Raw genomic sequence first — 19,296 nt, forward strand, 5'->3', positions numbered from 1 at the left:
TATAAATGTTATTAAGAGGATAATAAAGAATATTATTTAAAAATTTGAAAATTTTACAAAATGAAACAAATTCCTTAAAAAATGCAACTTGCCAAAATTAACACATGAAGCAATAGAAAATCAGAACAGCTTTATATCCATTAAAGAAATCATAATAAATAAATCTCACAAAGAAAACTCCAGACCCCGGTGGTTTACTCATTAATTTTACTACATAATTAAGGAAGATACATTATCAGTGTTACTCAAACATTTTTAGAAAATAGCGAAAGGGAGAGTGCTTTCCTAATCATTTTATGAAGCCAGTACAACACTAACACCAAAAGCTAATAAAGAATTTCTGGATTTTTTTTTTTTGGAAATTTTAAATTAGACCACTATTAGTCATGATCATAAATTCAAAACTCCAGATCAAATATTAGCAAATGAAATCAAGACATATACATAAAATAATCTGAAATGATCAAATACAGTTATCTCTGTAATGCAAGGTTGGTTCAACATTTGGAAATGAAATATGTTTTGCCATGTTAACATATAAAAGAGGAAAAATTGCACGATCCTCCTCACATCTCAGTTATCTCAGTAGAGACAGAAAAAAAAATCTGGAAAAATTCAACTCATTCATGGTAAAATGTCAGGAAGGAAAAAAAAAAACTGTGAGCAAACTAGAAATAAAAGGCATCTTTCTCAAATTAGTAAAGATATCTACAAAATACCTATAAATAATATATTTAATGGTGAAAAATAGAATAGTTTATTCAGAGTACCCATAAGTAAACCATAAGCAGATGAATGGATAAAGAAATGGTGGTATATCCATACAACTAAATATTACTCTGCAGCAAAAAGAATGAACACATGTACACACACACACACACACACACAAATTCATCTCAAAAACAGAATCAGAACAAATGAAATCAGACATAAAGGAATACTTATAATATGGCTTGATTTATATGAAATAGAACCTGTAAAACTAATGTTTAACACTAATGTATAATTGATATACAAAACTAATGCATAGTTTCAGTTTTGTAAACCAGTAGTTGCCTGAAGCAAGTAGTTAGAGATGACTGTATGCAAAAGCCACAAGGGAACTTTCTGGATGGAAATGCTCTATATCTTGAATGGGCTATGCTTCACAAGTGCATAAATCTATCAGTACTCAAACTGTCAATTTCAATGAATTTTTAAAAAATATAAATTATACCTCAGTAAAGTTGCTTAAAATGTATAATATTAAAGAAAGCCTAAGGTACAGAACAACTCTTTCTGATCTATATTGTGGTAAGTTGTGATAGACTGATTGATCAATACATAGGTAGATAGGTAGGTAAGAGAGATATCAAAGAAACAGTGAAAAGCAATACATAATATTAGTTATGCTTTGGCAGGGATCTCAGGTAATTTTTGTCTTTGCAATTATAATGACAAATGCTATAATTTATAAACTTGCTAAAAATGAGCAAGTATTACATTTGCTGTACATTTTTTAAAAAGGTTATGAAAAGGAAAAAATATCTAAAATATCTGATATATGGTAGATTTTCAGGATACATTTGGGACTTCCTTTCAGCTCTTTCTTTCCTTTTTTATCCTCTTTTACCACCTCACTCTACTTCCAGTCTCTTGTGCATTTACTGGCTTTCCTTTATTCACACTGTATTACACATTCCTCTATATCCAGATCTGATGATGTTTGATGAAAACTTTTTCCTCAGTTTAATTCAAGTCAGTACCAGAAATCTCCAAGGGACTAATTATCAAGTTTGCACAATACTGAAGCCAACACAGGCATACACAAACATAAGATCATAAGAAAATAGAATGTGACTCCAAAGTAATTGCACGTTTTCATTTCTCCAGACCTTGGCCAGTGAAGGTCACAGTTTTTTCACACACCTCCAGGAATATCAAAGTCAGCAAGCCTCCAGAGAAACTCTGGTTATGAACTCAGTGGTTAACTTACATTCCAGGGGCCCTCTCAGAAGCAGGCCCGAAAGAAAGCACTGTTTACACAAACTTGCAGTCATTGGCCAAATCTATCTGTTGTGTTCTCTTCTAGAGGCCAGCTGGGAAAGCTCCCTTTTTCGCAGCTGCCCTCTAATAAAGGAAAATCTTTGCAATCCTACCTTTGGCAATCCAGGAAACCAGTCCATCCATCGTATCAGACACTTTGGTCCCTACGAGGTAAGAGACAACAATGGGCATGCTCATTGACCACAGTCACTGTTGGCTGATCTGGAAAAGCAGCTAAAAATGCAACAGCAATAAAATACTTGCTTATTACTTTTAACTTTATGAAGTGGTTTTCACTTAAATTTTTATAACCCTCCCCTCAGGAGGATATTGCACAAAGATTAGAAAGCATGTTGCCTTTATTTGCAGACACATGATGGTTTAGATTTAAAATCCTAAAGAACCCATCAGAAAGAAACTGCCAGAATTACGGGACACCTGGGTGGCTCAGTTGGTCAAGGTCTCACGGTTCACGAGTTTGAGCCCCGCATCAGGCTCTGTGCTAACAGTACAGAGTCTGCTTGGGATTCTCTCCCTCTCTTTCTTGCCTTTCCCCTTCACTTTCTCTCTCTTTCTCTCAAAATAAATAAATAAACATTAAAAAAAATGCCAGCATTATCATTGAAATGCCAAAAGTTACAATGTCAATGTAGTCAGATTAACTGTATTTCCATATACTAACAACAAACAATTGGAAAATATAATAAAAATGCCACTTTTTAAGGTGTAAGAAAACTGAAATTCTTATTGAGGAATGAATTTAATAAAAAAGGTAAAATATTTGCACACCAAAAGCCAGAAAACATTGCCAGAGAAATTAAAGAAGACCTAAATAAATGGAGAAACATATCAAATGCATGGAACAGAAGACTAAATATTTTTAAGGTTCTCTCCACAATGATCTAAAGCATGTATTCTCAACAGGGGCAGAATCACCCACAAATAGATAAAAATTGCTTCCTGGAGGGAAAAATATTCTTACATATACAATGGCTTATTACCTTCCAAAGCTCAACCCTATCTAATAGAATCTTATTATTTATATATAATATTTCTTATTTGAGAAAATTTAAGTAGATTTCTTTTTTCTCCTTGTGTTTGGGAGGGTAAGAATAAAAAAAAAAGGTTGAGAAACAGTGATCTAAAAATTCAAGAGAGGGGTGACTGGTGACTGGCTAGTTCAGTCAGAAGAGTATGCAACTCTTGATCTCAAAAGTCCTAAAATTGAGCCCCAGGTTAAATGTAGAGATTACTTAAATAAATAAAACTAAAAAAATAAAATAAAATAAAAATTCAAGACAGTCCTAATCAAAACACCAACAAGTTTTTAATAAATTGACAAGATAACTCTAAAGCTTATATGGAAATTCAAGGACCTTAGAATAGTTAATAATTCTGTGAAAGAATAAAAGACTAAGGACAGGGTTGTGTTGGATTAAGATTAAAAATATAGACTAAAAGAACATATTAGAGAAATAAATTCACAAAAATAAGGCCAAATGATTTTTGATGAAGCTCTCAAAGTAGTTCCATGAGGATAGTTAGTTTTTTTTTTGTTTTTTTTTTTTTTTAAATTTTTTTTTTTCAACGTTTATTTATTTTTGGGACAGAGAGAGACAGAGCATGAACGGGGGAGGGGCAGAGAAAGAGGGAGACACAGAATGGGAAACAGGCTCCAGGCTCTGAGCCATCAGCCCAGAGCCTGACGCGGGGCTCGAACTCACGGACCGTGAGATCGTGACCTGGCTGAAGTCGGACGCTTAACCGACTGCGCCACCCAGGCGCCCCGAGGATAGTTAGTTTTTAAAGAATGGTGCTGAAATTACTAGGTATCTTTATGAAAAAAAAAAAAAAAACAAGTTGACCTGTACATGACATAAACAAAAAGTAATTTGAGATTTATAATATAAATAAACATAAAAGCTAAAGCAATCAAAATTTTAGAAAAAAACATCGGTGACTATTTTTGTGAGCAGGGAGTAGGTAATGATTTTTGGAATGGACAAAAATGCCTAAATACCCATGAAAAAAAGGTCAATGAATTAAACATTAAAATTAAATAGTCTCTTCAAAGACACCATTAAGAAAACATAGGCAAACCACAGATTTGGAGAAAATATTCTCAATACATACATTTGACATCCACCCACCATTACACCCACTCATATGTATGTGTATGTGTGTACATACATACTTATGTGTATATACGAGCTTTATGTATGTGTGCACATATGTGTGCAGACACAAGAGTGTAGAAAGCACTCCAATACAAAAATAAAAATATCCAGTATCCAATTAAATAGGAGAAAACTTGAACAGACAAATATATGTCCCCAAAAGGTACGTGAGAAGATGTTTAACAGGAGTCGCCAAAGAAATAAACCACAATGTGATACCACCACACATTCACCAGAGTGCTTGCTATAGCTGACAATTCAGTTGTTGGCAAAGATGTGAAGCAATTGTTATGTTCATGTATTATTGGTTGAAATGTCAAATGGTACAAATGTTTTGCAAAATAATGTGTTTCTCATAAAGTTTAACATACGCTTACTATATAATCCATCAGTACCATTTTTAGGAACTTTCCCAAAAGAAATGAGAACATATTCGCAGAAAGACTGGTATAAGTATGTCCATATATACATTTTTTAAGTTTATTTATTTATTTAGAGAGGGAGTGTGAGCAAGCAGGGGAGAAGCAGAGAGAGAGGGAGACAGGGAATCCCAAGCAGACTCTGTGCTCTTTAGGCACAGAGCCTGAAAACTGCATGTCTGTGAACAATAGAATGGATTCAAAAATAATACAGCATATTCAAAAAAGGAATTCAGCAGTAAAAGAAAACAAATGACTACTACATAAAACAGCATTATGCCGAGTGAAAGAACCTAGAGACAAAGAGTACACATTGGATAATTATCTTTCTATGACATTCAAGAACAAGAAAAACTATGGTGATAAAGATCAGAACAATGGTTTTCTCTGGGAGATAGAAATGACAGAAAAAAACTTGTTCTGATGATGACAGGGATAGATACATTTGAAGCAATGTATTGAATTGTACATTTAAAATCGGTCTTTTAGGGGCGCCTGGGTGGCGCAGTCGGTTAAGCGTCCGACTTCAGCCAGGTCACGATCTCGCGGTCCGTGAGTTCGAGCCCCGCGTCGGGCTCTGGGCTGATGGCTCAGAGCCTGGAGCCTGTTTCCGATTCTGTGTCTCCCTCTCTCTCTCTGCCCCTCCCCCGTTCATGCTCTGTCTCTCTCTGTCCCAAAAATAAATAAAACGTTGAAAAAAAAAAAATTTAAAATCGGTCTTTTATTTTACGTAAGTTATACTTCAATTAAAAATAAAACATAAGGAGAAAAGGACAGAAATAGAAGCTATATATCAAAATCTACCGGAAAGATATAAACAAAGGAAAAACAAATGGACAAGGCTGAGGCAAAGGGTTTAGGAAGCTACACTTGCATGATAAGATTAAAGCAATGCCAGGAAGTGATTGCTGAAACTTAGAAGAATATTTGCTTCAGGGGAATGGAAGAGATTTTGCTGGGAAGGAGGCATTGTGAGCAGCTTCTAATGTGTCAGGCAATATTTCTTGACCTGATCAGTCAGGTGTTAATAAAGATGTTGGCCTCAATTAATTAGCTGTACATTTATTTTATAGCAATTATCTGTATCTTTATTTTATTTTACAAGTAAGGGGTTAAAGAAGTCTTAAAATAAATAAAAGGACTTCGCTTTTCATAACATGTTTGAAGAAGACCCAAAGAGTGTAAGATTTAAGTTGAGATATGCTGAGTGAGAAGGAGCAGGCTCTGTGAAGAGTATGGAAAGACAGAGTTAATGTAGGTGGGAAACCTGAAAACAGGTCCCTGTAACAGCAGCATGATGGACTTGGAACACAGAGTCGTGAAGTTACATTGGTGACGAAAGCACGAGCCACAGCATGCCGGACTTAGAGGCTAAAATAAGGAGCTTGAGTTTTATTCTACATGAAGAAAGAAATTCTTAAAGAGTTGAGGTGCACAAAAACACTTCCACTGACATTTATAGGACACTGCTATGGTTTCTGTGTTAGAGGACAAGAATGAAATTAGCAAGAAAAGTTAGGATGATAAAATCTAGATCGGGTTAGAGACGCAGGACCTGGCTTTGGGCGGTGACAGTGGATGGAGATAGAAGTGAATGGCTTAGCGGGTAACAAGAAGGGAGACACTAATGCTACTGGATTGGTTCCCACCAGGACTGACTGAGTAGGTAAAAATGTCACACAATGAAATGGTAGTAGTTTAATACAGGGAAAAGTTTTGGGGAGGAAAATTCATAGCTAATTTTAGGGGTTTGCAAATCAACGCTCCTACCAAAAACCTGAAAGCTCATGTCCACTCCCTGCTACCCCATCCCTCACTGTGACAAGAGCTCATCTGCTTAACTATTAACCCTCACTTCCCAGACTAACTTTTGTTCCAGCCACACTATCCTTGTTCCTTCTCCTTCCTGTCACCTACACTAACATTGGTCCCCTTAAAATACACTTTCTTTTTCCAGTAGAGAAGAACTTTCTCTACCATACACACATGATTAAATTTTTATTCATCTGCTAAAGGCCCACCTCAAACTTTACTATTTTCTTAAAAGCTTACTAGGAGAATTCTTTTCTGTATAAGGTGCAAAACTTGAGAAAATCTATGTGCTTCAAGTTACCTGGTATAATATGTACCGATTCAATTCACCAAATATATGTTGATCACCTATTATGTTCCAGAGTTAAATATTAGGACTAGAAAAACTAATAATCAATGGTGCTCTGTTTCATATACTCTCAGCTTACTTGGAGGATAGCATTTGAACAGGAAATTAAAATAGATGTGGCAAATGTCATAATGTAATGAGCAAAATGTTAGAAGAATGCAAATGAAGGGTAATATTATTCTGCTCGATGGGGCTTACCTTAAAAAGTCACCTTTGATCTGACCCATGTAGTAGTCATTTTATTGAGTATTATTAAAAATTAAATATATCCACGAACTGAATTTCTCTCCATGCCTTCAGGCTTTGCAACATGCGGTCACTGTTTTTACCTTACACACACCTTGCTCAGGCACACTGAGTCTCGGGAAGCTTGTTGGAGCCACAAACAAACCCTCCTACACTCAATCATTCCCCTCTTATTTGTCTCAGAGAAAAATACCTGGATGGGAAGAATCCTCAGTGTGCTTCAGCCCTGCAAACATCACTGCTCTTCGTGGTTTCCTAGTTTCTTCACCTGGAAAACAAGAGGAATAAACTAAATCTGTGCTATCCTTTTTTGGCATCAAACTCCAGTAAAATGGTGGATATGAAAACTGTATTATAAGAAATATAGGTAAATATTTATTAGAGGGAATTAGTTTCAAAAAAGGTATAAAGTTATAAATAGGAATTCTGGTTTCTAGTTCCACGCATAAGGAGCTTAGACGTTGTCACTCCATCCTAACAACAAGTATAAAGCTGAACAGACTGAATAATGCTTCTTGGATCCACCAGAGAGGGGAAGACACAGGTCAAACCACTGTCCCCAAGATTAGAAAGACAGCCAGCAAGACATGGGGTACCTCAGCAGAGCCTCAGCAGCAAAAACCACTGCAGAAACCAGTGCCACAATGGGAAAATCTTAACTGTAATTGACAAATGCTGGAGGCTCAGTACAGACAAAACTGAGAGTTTAAAACTCTGGGAGGAAATTGTCATAGGAGAACCACCACAATATTGTGAGATTTATCTCCAGGAGGTCAAACACATTTACAAAATAAATATCAGAGGAAAATCCCTTCCAGCTTCTGGCAGTGGGAGGGGAAAGAAACCATATTAAAATATAGCAGATCACTCTGTTTTTCTTTACAAGGCCTGCCTTCAGGGGAAACTAGTCAACTAGAACCTGAAATGCTGCATTACTCTCAGAGTCTAACTAACCAGGAAAGGGAAATACCCAACTCCAACCCATTCTACCCAATCTTTTCCAACTTAAAAAAAAATGCTAGAAATAAAAAACACTATAATAAAAATGAAGAATTCTTTTGATGATCATATTAGCATACTAGACACAGTTGAGGAAAGAATCTCTGAGCTAGAGAATATATTAATAGAATCCTCAAAACCTGAAAAGCAATGAGAAAAAGCACTAAAAGAATATCCAAGGACTATAGTACAATTATAAAACGTGTAACATACACAGAATGAAAATACAAGAAAAAGAGAAAGAAAAGAACAGAAGAAATATTTGAAATAATAACTGAGAATTTCATCAAATTAATGCCAGACACCTACCTCAGATTCATGGGGCTCAGATAATAGTGAGAAAAAATGCCAAAAAAAAAAAAAAAAAAAAGGGCTACATGTAGGCATATAATTTTTAAACTACAGAAAATCAAAGAAAAAGACAAAATCCTAAAGGATTCCACTGGGAAAAAAAGCACCTTATCTATAAAGGAAGATAAAAATTATACCTGATATCTGATTTCTCCTCAGAAACCATGCAATAGGAAAGAGCAGAATAAAATATATAAAGTGTTGAGAGGGGCGCCTGGGTGGCGCAGTCGGTTAAGCGTCCGACTTCAGCCAGGTCACGATCTCGCGGTCTGGGAGTTCGAGCACCGCGTCAGGCTCTGGGCTGATGGCTCAGAGCCTGGAGCCTGTTTCCGATTCTGTGTCTCCCCCTCTCTCTGCCCCTCCCCCGTTCATGCTCTGTCTCTCTCTGTCCCAAAAATAAATAAACGTTGAAAAAAATTAAAAAAATAAAAATAAAGTGTTGAGAGAAAAATACCCATTAACCTAGAATTCTATACTCTGCAACATTATCCTTCAAAATTAAAAGATAAATACTTTCTCAGATAAATAAAAAATGAGGAAATTTATTTCTTTGGAAGAATGCTAAAAGAAGTTGTTTAGAGGGAAAGAATATGGGTCAGAAACTCAGATACCCATAAAGAATGGGGGACTAGTGAAAAAGGAATAAGTAAAAGTAAAACAACAACCAAAAAAAAAAACTTTTTTCTTACTAATGATCTAATAAATAACAGTTTGTTCAAAATAATACCAACATAATTTTAGATTATGTGTACACATGCATATATCATATATATTTATTTATATATACACACATATATACTTACAACTAAGGAAATGAATTGCAGCAATGATACGAGAAATGGAAAGAAAGAATTAGGATTATTTTGTTATTGTAAGGTATCCATAATACTTGTACAGTGGTATAGTGGTAACTGAAAGTGGACTTGATTAGTTGTGTATGTATATTGCAAACTCAAGGTCAATCACTAAAAAAGGAAAAATAAAGTATTATTGATATTCTAAGAAAGGAGAGACAATGAAATTATATATGTTCAATTAAAACCACAAAGGCAGAAAAAAGAAGAGACAAAAATAACAAAGAACAAGGACAAATAACAGAGAACAGTAAATATGGTAAATATTAATCCAACTAGATCAATAATGCCAATTGAATGCCAATGCTCTAAATGCACCAATTAAAAGACAGATGTCAGGGTAGATTAAAAAACAAGACAGAACTACATGTTGCTTATATAAAACTTGCTTTAAATATAAAGAAATATATAGCTTAAAAGTAAACGAAGAAAAATATACCATGCTAACACTAATTAAAACAAAGCAGAAGTAGCTATATTGATTTCAGACCGAGCAGGAATCAAACCAAGGAAAATTATCAGGTATATACTTACTGATAAAAGGGTCAACTCTCCAGGAAGACATAATTCTTAAAGGGCATGAACCTAACAACAGAGCATCAAACTGTGTGAGGCAAAAAAATTGATAGAACTGTGAGGAGAAATAGATGAATCCATTCTCAGTGTTGGTGACCTTAACATTCCTCTATCAGAAATGAACAGGATCATGAAGTAAAAAATCAGTAAGGATATATTTGAACTCCACACCACCATCACTCAACTGGATGTAATGAACATCTGTAGACTAATCAGTCCAACAACAGCAGAGTAAACAGTTTACTCAAGCTCACATAGAACATTCAGCAATACAGACCACATCCTGGGCCATAAAACACCCCTTAACAAATTTAAAACTATAGAAATCATACAATGTCTGATCTTAGACCACAAGAAAAGTAAACTAGAAATCAGTAACAGAAGAAGACTGAAAAATCTTAAAATGCATGGGCTACTTCTAACTAACAGATCAAATAAGAATCTCAAGAGAAATTTAAAATATTTTGAACTAAATGAAAATGAAAATACAACTTATTAAAATTTGTGGAATGTAGCCAAAGCAGTGCTTAGAGGGAAATTTACAGCATTGAATGCATATGATAGAAAAGAAGAAATTTTTCAAATCAGTCATCTAAATTTCTGCCTTCAGAAACTAGAAAAAGAAGATCAACTTAAAACCAAAATAAGCAAAAGAAAAGAAATAATAAAAATTAGAAAAGAAATAAGTGAAACAGAAAATAGGAAATCAGTAGAGGAAATCAATGAAACCAAATACTAATTTTTTGAAGAGACTAATAAGGTTGATAAGCTATCTAGCCAAGATAACTAAGAAAAAAGAGGACACAAATTACTTATATCAGAAATGACAAAAGGGCTATCACTAAAGTTCCCATGGAAATTAGAAAGATAACAAAAAATAGTGTGAATAACTATAAGCCAACAAATTTGATAATCTAGATAGATCAATTCCTTGAAAGGCATAATTTGCCAAAGATCATATAAAAAGAAATAAGGCAATCTGATTGGGTCTTAAATCTATTACAGAAATTGAAACAGTAATCTTCCAAAACAGAAAGTATGAGGCCCAGGTGGGCTCACTGGTGAATTTTACCAAATATGTAAGGAAGAGATTATATCAATTCTCTACTATCTCTTTCAGAGGATAGAAACAGAGGGAATACTTTCTAACTCATTTTATGAGGCTATTATAATCTTCATAATAAGACCAAAGACATTATGAGAAAAGAAGACTATAGACCAAGATGTCTCATGAACATAGATGCAAAAATCCTCAACAACAGCAAGTCAAATCCAAAAAGTATAGAAATAATTGTAATCCATAACCAAGCAGAATTTAATCTGGGTTTGCAAGATTAGTTCAATATGCAAAAATTCAATTAATAGTAATTCATCACATCAATAGTCTAAAAAAGCAAAAAAAAAAACATTTAAATCAGCCTCCAAAAAGCTGAAATACTTAAGTATAAATCTAAGAAAATTTGTACAAGGTCTATGTGACATAAACTACAAAACTGTGACAAACAAAATTGAAGGGTCAAGTAGATAATCCACATTCATGGATAAGAAAACTCAATATTGTCAAGAAGTCAGTTCTTATCAAATTGTTTTACAGATTCGATGCAATCCCAATCGAAATCCCTTCAAATGATTTTATGTATATCAACAAAATGATTCTGAAGCAAAAGCATAAAACTCCTAAAAGATACCATAGGAGGGGCGCCTGGGTGGCGCAGTCGGTTAAGCGTCCGACTTCAGCCAGGTCACGATCTCACGGTCCGTGAGTTCGAGCCCCGCGTCAGGCTCTGGGCTGATGGCTCGGAGCCTGGAGCCTGTTTCCGATTCTGTGTCTCCCTCTCTCTCTGCCCCTCCCCCGTTCATGCTCTGTCTCTGTCTGTCCCATAAATAAATTAAAAAAACGTTGGAAAAAAAAAAAAAAAGATACCATAGGAGAGGGGAACCTGGTTGGCTCAGTTGGTTAGGTGACCGACTTTGGTTCAGGTCATGATCTCATGGTTTGTGAGTTCAAGCCCCACATCAGGCTCTGCTCTGACAGCTCAGAGCCTGGAGCCTGCTTCAGATTCTGTGTCTCCCCATCTCTCTGCCCCTCCCCTGCTCATGCTCTCTGTCTCTCAATGATAAATAAATGTTAAAAAAAATTTTTTAAAAGATAGCATAGGAGAAAATCTACATAACCTTGGGTATGGTAGTGCCTTTTTAGAGATAACATTAAAGACATAATTCATGAAAAAAATAACTGAGAAGCTGAAGTCCATTAAAATTAAAAATGTCTGCTTCTGTTAAGACAAAGCAAGGAAATTGAGAAGACAAAGCACAAACACACCTAATTAAGGACGGTTATCCAAAATAGACACTTTTAACACTCAACAATAAATGTATATAATAGTTTACTTTTATGATCCAGAAATCAACAAAATAAAATTCACCATGATGTAAGAAAAGTTGTAACAGGTGATAGAGTAGCAACAGTTTTCCTTCCTTTTTGCAATTACCTAAATTACTTGAAAGTGTTACACCACATGGTATAAAAATCAAATTTAATGGGCACCTGTGTGGCTCAGTACGTTGAGCACCCAACTCTTGGTTTCAGATCAGGTCATAATCGCAGGGTTCATGGGATCGAGCCCCACATGGGGCTCTTATTCTCTCTCTTTCCCTCTTTCTCTCTCTCTCAAAATAATAAACATTAAAATTTTTTTCACTTTTTTAATTCTGCCCTAATATCCTATAAATCAACTCCCCTTCATTGGTTTATTATGCTAACATTCTAAAAGAAGACTTTACAAAAACCCTTCCCCTCAATGTGTTAACAAGGATGGTGAGATAGGAGAAAGTGCTACTGGAGCTAACCAGCTGGTGCAGAACATAAAGGAACCCAGGCAGAAACTGGACCCCTGTAGTTCGAAATCTCTTCCTAGTAGGAAAGCCCTTCTACCAATTTGAATGTATATTCAGTCTTTGAGTGGAGCTCAGCAGGGCCAGCCCAGAGTGTGATAATGACATGTTTGCAGGTCTTAATCTTTAGAGCCTGTCTCAGCCTGCTCTTGCCTTCACCCTAGAGGATTTCCTCTGCATTCTTCTCAGATGTGTACTCTGAGCTCTAATTTGTAGTGAATGTTCCCACACATTCATTTACACACAGCTTGCTTGGAGAAAAACTTGCTGAGACATTTTGAAATGGAAACTGAGAAGAGGAAAACAAGCTGGAAATTTCCCTACAAATGTAGACTCTGAAGCCCAAAGGGAACTGTATTTCCATTTGTAAAGCAGAAAAAAAAATGGCCAGCTCTAGGGAAGCATAACAGGTGCTTTCCGAGGCTAGAGAAGTTGGGAGGAACAATATTTTATAAAAGCAGAAAAATCAGAAACTATCTAAACCTTGCCCCTTCGGCCAGATAAAGTGCTGGCTTTCTGTTTCCAGCCCTTCCCAATCACAGCAGAACTCTCAGGTGAAGTCACAAATACACACAGACATAACCTCTGTCAGCAGGAATCACAAGACTACAGGCTACAGGGCACTGAGCCATGCTCCATGGGCAGGGAATCCCCCCCAATGCCTTCATGTGGCCACCACCAGTGCTAGCAGGAAGAGATACTGGATGTTGTGATTTGTTGTGAATGCTCCAGAATTGCTTTTGATGATTGCCTTGAAGCTGTGATGCTCTATGTTAGTAAGCAGCCTCTTGACCAACTTCTAGGTTTTCCTGTGGGTGCTGCTTTCCTGTCCTTGATCTAGGAAAAGGGAGACAAGACTGAGAGAGCTGATATGTCCCCTTTCACAGAGAAGGACTTCAATGCCCCTTCTTCTCACCTACTCATTTGCCTCTCCCTTCCACCTCCATTTTCACATCATTACCAGATCTGGGCATGCTGTGGTACCATGTGAGATATATGAGAAATGTGTGTTCCTTTTCCCATATCCCTGCATGTATTCAGTAAGCACATTCTGTGTGTCTGGCATTGATATAGGAGCCATCTTATGTATGTATGTATTTATTTAGAGAGCATGCAAGCGGGGGGGGGGGGGGGGGCAGAGAGACAGGGAGAGAGAGAATCCCAAGCAGGTCCTATGTGCTGTCAGTATGGAGCCCAACACAGGGCTCCCATCTCACAAACCAGAAAATCATGACCTGAACTGAAATCAAGAGTCTGACACTCAACCGAGTGAGCCACCCAGGCACCCTGATCTACAAGCATCTTAAAGAAAGATGTAGATAAAAAAAGGTGACTATTCTCAATGAGCTTATCTTGTATTGTAGAAGATAAGCAAGTGAAAAGGTACCAGAAGTGAGAGAGCTATGAAACCCAGCTTTACCCTAACTACCAGAGCTCAGGATATGCAAAGACCCCTTCCAGCAATTTGTTCTTGAATTTGGATCTTTATGAAAAAATGGTACATCGAGCTAACTACCAGGAGTATGAGATGTCCAGGTTTCACAAGGTCAAAGAATATTTATTTTCTCTACATCCAGTGATTTAAGGTTTTGAGACAGAACTTTTTGCACTTCACGTAAGTTTTTTAAATAATTCAAGAAATCAAATAAATTATCCTAATAACTGCACAAACACTACTGTCCAAGAGGTTGATACTGGTAGAGTTTGTTTAATAGATACCTCTGCATAGTGGACCATGGCTTTAGTTAGACCACTGTTACAGGAGTGTGAATTTGGCCCTTGAAATGCAGTTTAAGGGTAACAGTATGTGGGGGGAATCAATGTGCTGAAAGTACATAAGACCAGAAAATCCCGATGGGGTTTAAAATCTGTGAGAACAGCTCACACTTCATTATTATATTATTAACTTGATATATGATTATTCTACAGCATTTATTTTTAAAAATGAACTTTAGAACTGTTGGTTCCTAAAAAAGAAAAAAGAATCCTGATATAGTTTTCATAGATAAGTTTGATGAGAATTTATATCTTACATTATGTTTTCTAAGTCTACATCTTTTCATTACATGAGTTAGCAATTTGTTTGCTTTCTTCATATAGTCATTATGATTGTCTTTTCTTTTCATTTTTTTATCACTCATTACCGGTACACACAGAAAGTGGTTTTGTGTTCTTCACTTATAAGCTGACATCTTACTGAAATTTCTTATTGTGGTTAATAATTTTTGTCATTTTAGGACACCTGCGTGGCTCAATCAGGTAAGCATCCAACTCTTGATCTCAGCTCAGGTCTTGATCTCAGGGTTGTGAGTTCAAGCTTTGTGTTGGGCTCTACGCTGGGTGTGGAGTATGCTTAAACAATAATAGGAATCAAATAATAATAATAATAATTTTTTCATTTTATGCTCTTAGGTTTCCATGGCAGAGCCATATAATCTGTAAATAATGATGAATTTCCTAGTCTTTTCCAATTATATACTTTCATCTCCTACTACTTTGTAAAGTGGATTGATTACAATTTCCAGAAATCTCTTAAAGAGTGGTTTACGTAAGACATGTTATGGACCTGATTTAATGGAGATGTTTCCAGCATTAAAGTGATGATATAATTTTTATCTTTATTATTATTATGGTTTCAGAGTGACATTTATTGTCTAAAAGGAGTGTCATTCTTATCTTAGTAGTATTTGCAGAAATAGATATTTTACTTTGGGTAAAATATCTTTATTTTTACTTTGGTGTTTTCACTGCAAAACCATATATTTGTTTTCTTCTAGATATATTAAAATATCATTAGGTGTTACCAGATTTCCAAGTTAAACCATCTGCAAATTTCTTTATTGAATAAACACTACTTGGTTATGGTGTTTTAAAAAAAAATCTTTAGCTCACTGTTATACAGAAACTTGATCTATAAAATAATGAGAAATGTTTTATTCATGCCTATTTTGTGTTATTTTTGTATTATTTAAAGCGGTATGCTATTTCCTTAAAATTAATTGATAAGTATTCCTTTTTGTGTATCTATAATATCTATAAAAGTATTAGAATCTTTGTTCATCAAAGTTAAAGGCAACTTTTGTCTGAATTAATTATTCGGACTGGGTCATTTTTTAAAAATGGCCTTATGTTGAAAACTTTAAGATTTACTCTCATGGACTCCTGGTAAATTTGAAAAAAAAAAAAATGAGCTGGTTGTTCATCCTTCTGTCTCCAAACATGTAATACTTCTGCATAATTAGAATAAGATATTTTGGTGTAGAAAGTAGCATCAAGAATTAAAAGTTGGACGTGCCAAGTGTTATAAATGAAGAGGAATCTCAGAATTAGAACAAAATTTAAAAGCTGAAGCCACACTGGTTCACAGACTTATAAAATTTGAAACTACAGAAACTATGGGGATTGATTTGCAAAGAAAAATTAAATAAATTTAGATAATAAAAAATGTTAAAGAATAAACACATTTTTCAAAGACAAATGTAACATTAAAAAATGTTGACTTATCAGGTTACCAATAAAGTCTCAACCAATTTCAAAGAATCAACACTATACTGACTACATTTAAAAAATTTTTTGTTTAAATTTTATTTATTTACTTTGAGAGAGAGAGAGACAGCACAAGTCAGGGAAGGACAGGGAGAGAGGGAGAGAGGGAGAGAGAGAGAAACTCAAGCAGGCTCCACGCTGCCAGCTCAGAGCCTGATGTAGGGCTCAAACTCACAAACTGTGGGATCATTATCTGAGCCAAAACCAACAGATGGATGTTTAACCTACTGAGCCACCCAGGTGTCCCCTGACTACATTATTTTTTATCATAATGAAATAAGTTAGAAATCTTCAATTAAATGATAAGCTAATCCCTATATAAAAAGGGACTAAAAAAAGGAAACCTTAGTGATTCCATGGCTTAAGAAGTGTAATAGAAGCTATAAAATACTCCTTTTTAAACAGTCACAAAAGTCACATGTGCTAAAACATGCAACTTGCTGCTAAAGCAACACAGAAATTTCAGCATTAAATTAAGTAATAATAAGAAAAAAGGAAACAGTACAGCATTTAAAACAATCAGTTAAAGAAGACTGAAAAAGAGGTACATTCATCACCCACCTTATCTCCAATTCAAAAAGTAGAAAGAAAATAATAAAGAAAAGAGGAGGACTTATAATACAAAATAGAAAAAAAATTGTAGGAATCAAATAAAATCATAAAAATAAAAAATGGAAGTGAACATAAGGAGAAAATATGGTTTGTGAAAAAGACTGAAAATTACAAACACCGAGCAAGTCTAAAGAAACAGAATTGATATAAAGAAAATATTGTGAATGAAAATGGAATCCAAAACTGTGTAGACTGACCACTGCAGAGATTCTGAAACATAAAAGTAGCTTAATAAGTTTAAAAATAGATTGAATAGAACAGGTTTTATTAAAACATAAAGAGCAAAAACTGAATTAATAAAAAATGTGAAAATTATTTTAATAGTTATTTTATTTTCAAAAATCCTTTCTTATTCTCCTATAACTCAATGTGCAGGTGGGCAGACACACACATAGACATAGAGGAATGTCATTATGTTCAAATAACATTTTATTGAATCTTCCTAAGTAAAAATGATCTAAGAGTAGAAAAATAAGGAAACTGTCCATCTCATTTCATAAGCTGGTATATTTGATGTCAGAAGAGGCTAAGGAATATAAAAGAAATGGATATTTTCATTATAACAGAATAACTTTACTTATTAACAAAGTTGAAACAAATCTAAATAAAATATTAACAAATGAGATTCAGTAGTGTATTTAAAATAAAGTATTATGACCAAGTTAAATTCATAACAGAATTATAAGGATGGTACAATACCGGAAAAATTGATGTAATTCACCTTACTAAAATTTAAGAAAATAAATTATGACAACCACAGAAAGAGAATAGGATGTTAAGATACAAGAAAAAAACAATTTTATGGGACAAATTCATGTTCACATAAAAAGAATCAATTTTATCCCTTGTCTCACACTACACACAAAAATTAACTCAAACTGTATCATAAACTTAAATGTAACAGTAAAGCTATAAAACTTTTAGAAGAATACGAAGGAGTAAATCATGATTTTATTCATTAGATAAGGATATCTTCATTATAACACCAATAGCAAAAGTTCTAAGATTGTTAAGTTGGGCTTAATTAAAATTTAAAAATGTGCTTTATGTTTTTAAATGTTTATTTTGAGAGAGAGAGAGAGAGAGAGAGAGAGAGAGAGCAAGTGCGCACGCACACACGCACACGCACAAGAGGAGGAGAAGGGCATCGGGAGAGAAAGAGAATCCCAAACAGGCTCCATGCTGTCGGCACAGAGCCCGACACGAGGTTCAATCCCAGGCACTGTGAGATCATGACCTGAGCCCAAATCAAAAGTCAGACACTTAACAGACTGAGCCCACTCAGGTCCCGAAAATGTTTGTGCTTTAAAGAATACATCAAGAAAGTGAAAAGACAACCCACAGAATGGGAAAATTATTTGAAATCATATACCTAATAAAATAATTACATCTAGGATACATTTATTTTTTAAAAATCAATAATAAAAATCATTCAATTAAAAATCGTCAAAGGATCCGAATAGACATTTCTGCAAAGAAGATTTTAAAATGACAAATGAGCACATGAAGATACTCAATACCATCAGTCATTAGAGAAAACAAAATGAGATACTCCTGCACAAATACGAAGATGGCTCCTAATAAAAAAAGACAGACAACGATAAGTTTTGATAAGGATGGGGAGAAATTGGAACACTCATACATTGTTGGTAGGAATGTAAACTGGTGCAGCCTTTTGGAAAGCAGTTTGACCATTCCTCAAAATGTTAAATATAGAGTTACCATATGACCCTCCAATTCCACTAGCTCCCTACTCAAAAGCATTGAAGATATATGTCCATGCAAAAACCTATACACAAATGTTCACAGCAACCTTAATGACAACAGAAAAAAGGGAGAAACAACCCAAATGTTCATGAATGGATGAATAAATGCACAACATGTGGCATGTCATAATAATGGGCAGATAATGAAGTACCAAGACATGCTCCAACAGGAATGAATCTCAAAAACATAAAATGTGATAGGCAAAAAAGACAATCACAATTACATGTTATATGATACTGTTTATGTGAAATGTCCAGAATGGACAGATTTATAGAAACAAAGTATATTAGTGGTTGCTTAGGGCTGGGTGGGAATTGTGTGGGTGGAAAAGGAAGAACTTGTTTAATTTAAACAAATTAAAATGTTTGTTATTGGATACAAAATGACTTGGGGAGTGATAAAAATGATCTAAAATTACTATAGTGATGGTTATACACTACTCTGTAAATATATTAAAAAGCATTTAAAATCACTTTAAATGAGTGAACTTTATGGTATGTAAATTATATCTCAAAATGCTATTTATTTTTAATTAAGATATATTTTGGGAAATGTGTTACATAAAGATAGTACTTATTAATAGTTTTTGGTATATGAGACTGAAAATGACCATTAATGGTGCTTGTATTTGAGCTAACTTCTGGTTTTCTTTGTTACAATAATAAAGT

At 34.7% G+C, this 19,296-nt stretch overlaps 1 protein-coding gene across 7 annotated transcripts in view; it reads right to left on the bottom strand.

Annotated features, from left to right (window-relative positions):
- Positions 1-19,296, bottom strand: part of LOC147576023 (uncharacterized) — a 778,516-nt gene that overhangs the window by 258,636 nt on the left and 500,584 nt on the right. For all 7 annotated transcript variants that reach the window (XM_086680162.1, XM_086680159.1, XM_086680161.1 and 4 more), the window contains 2 exons: positions 7,222-7,296; positions 2,139-2,189 (listed from right to left, as the gene is read on the bottom strand). In XM_086680162.1, coding sequence (XP_086536288.1) covers positions 2,139-2,189; positions 7,222-7,296 — 126 coding nt within the window. The remainder of the gene's footprint in view (positions 1-2,138; positions 2,190-7,221; positions 7,297-19,296) is intronic.

Source organism: Puma concolor, chromosome D2 (genome assembly GCF_028749965.1).
Source record: "Puma concolor isolate L17-30 chromosome D2, mPumCon1.1.hap2, whole genome shotgun sequence".
Classification (NCBI taxonomy): domain Eukaryota; kingdom Metazoa; phylum Chordata; class Mammalia; order Carnivora; family Felidae; genus Puma; species Puma concolor.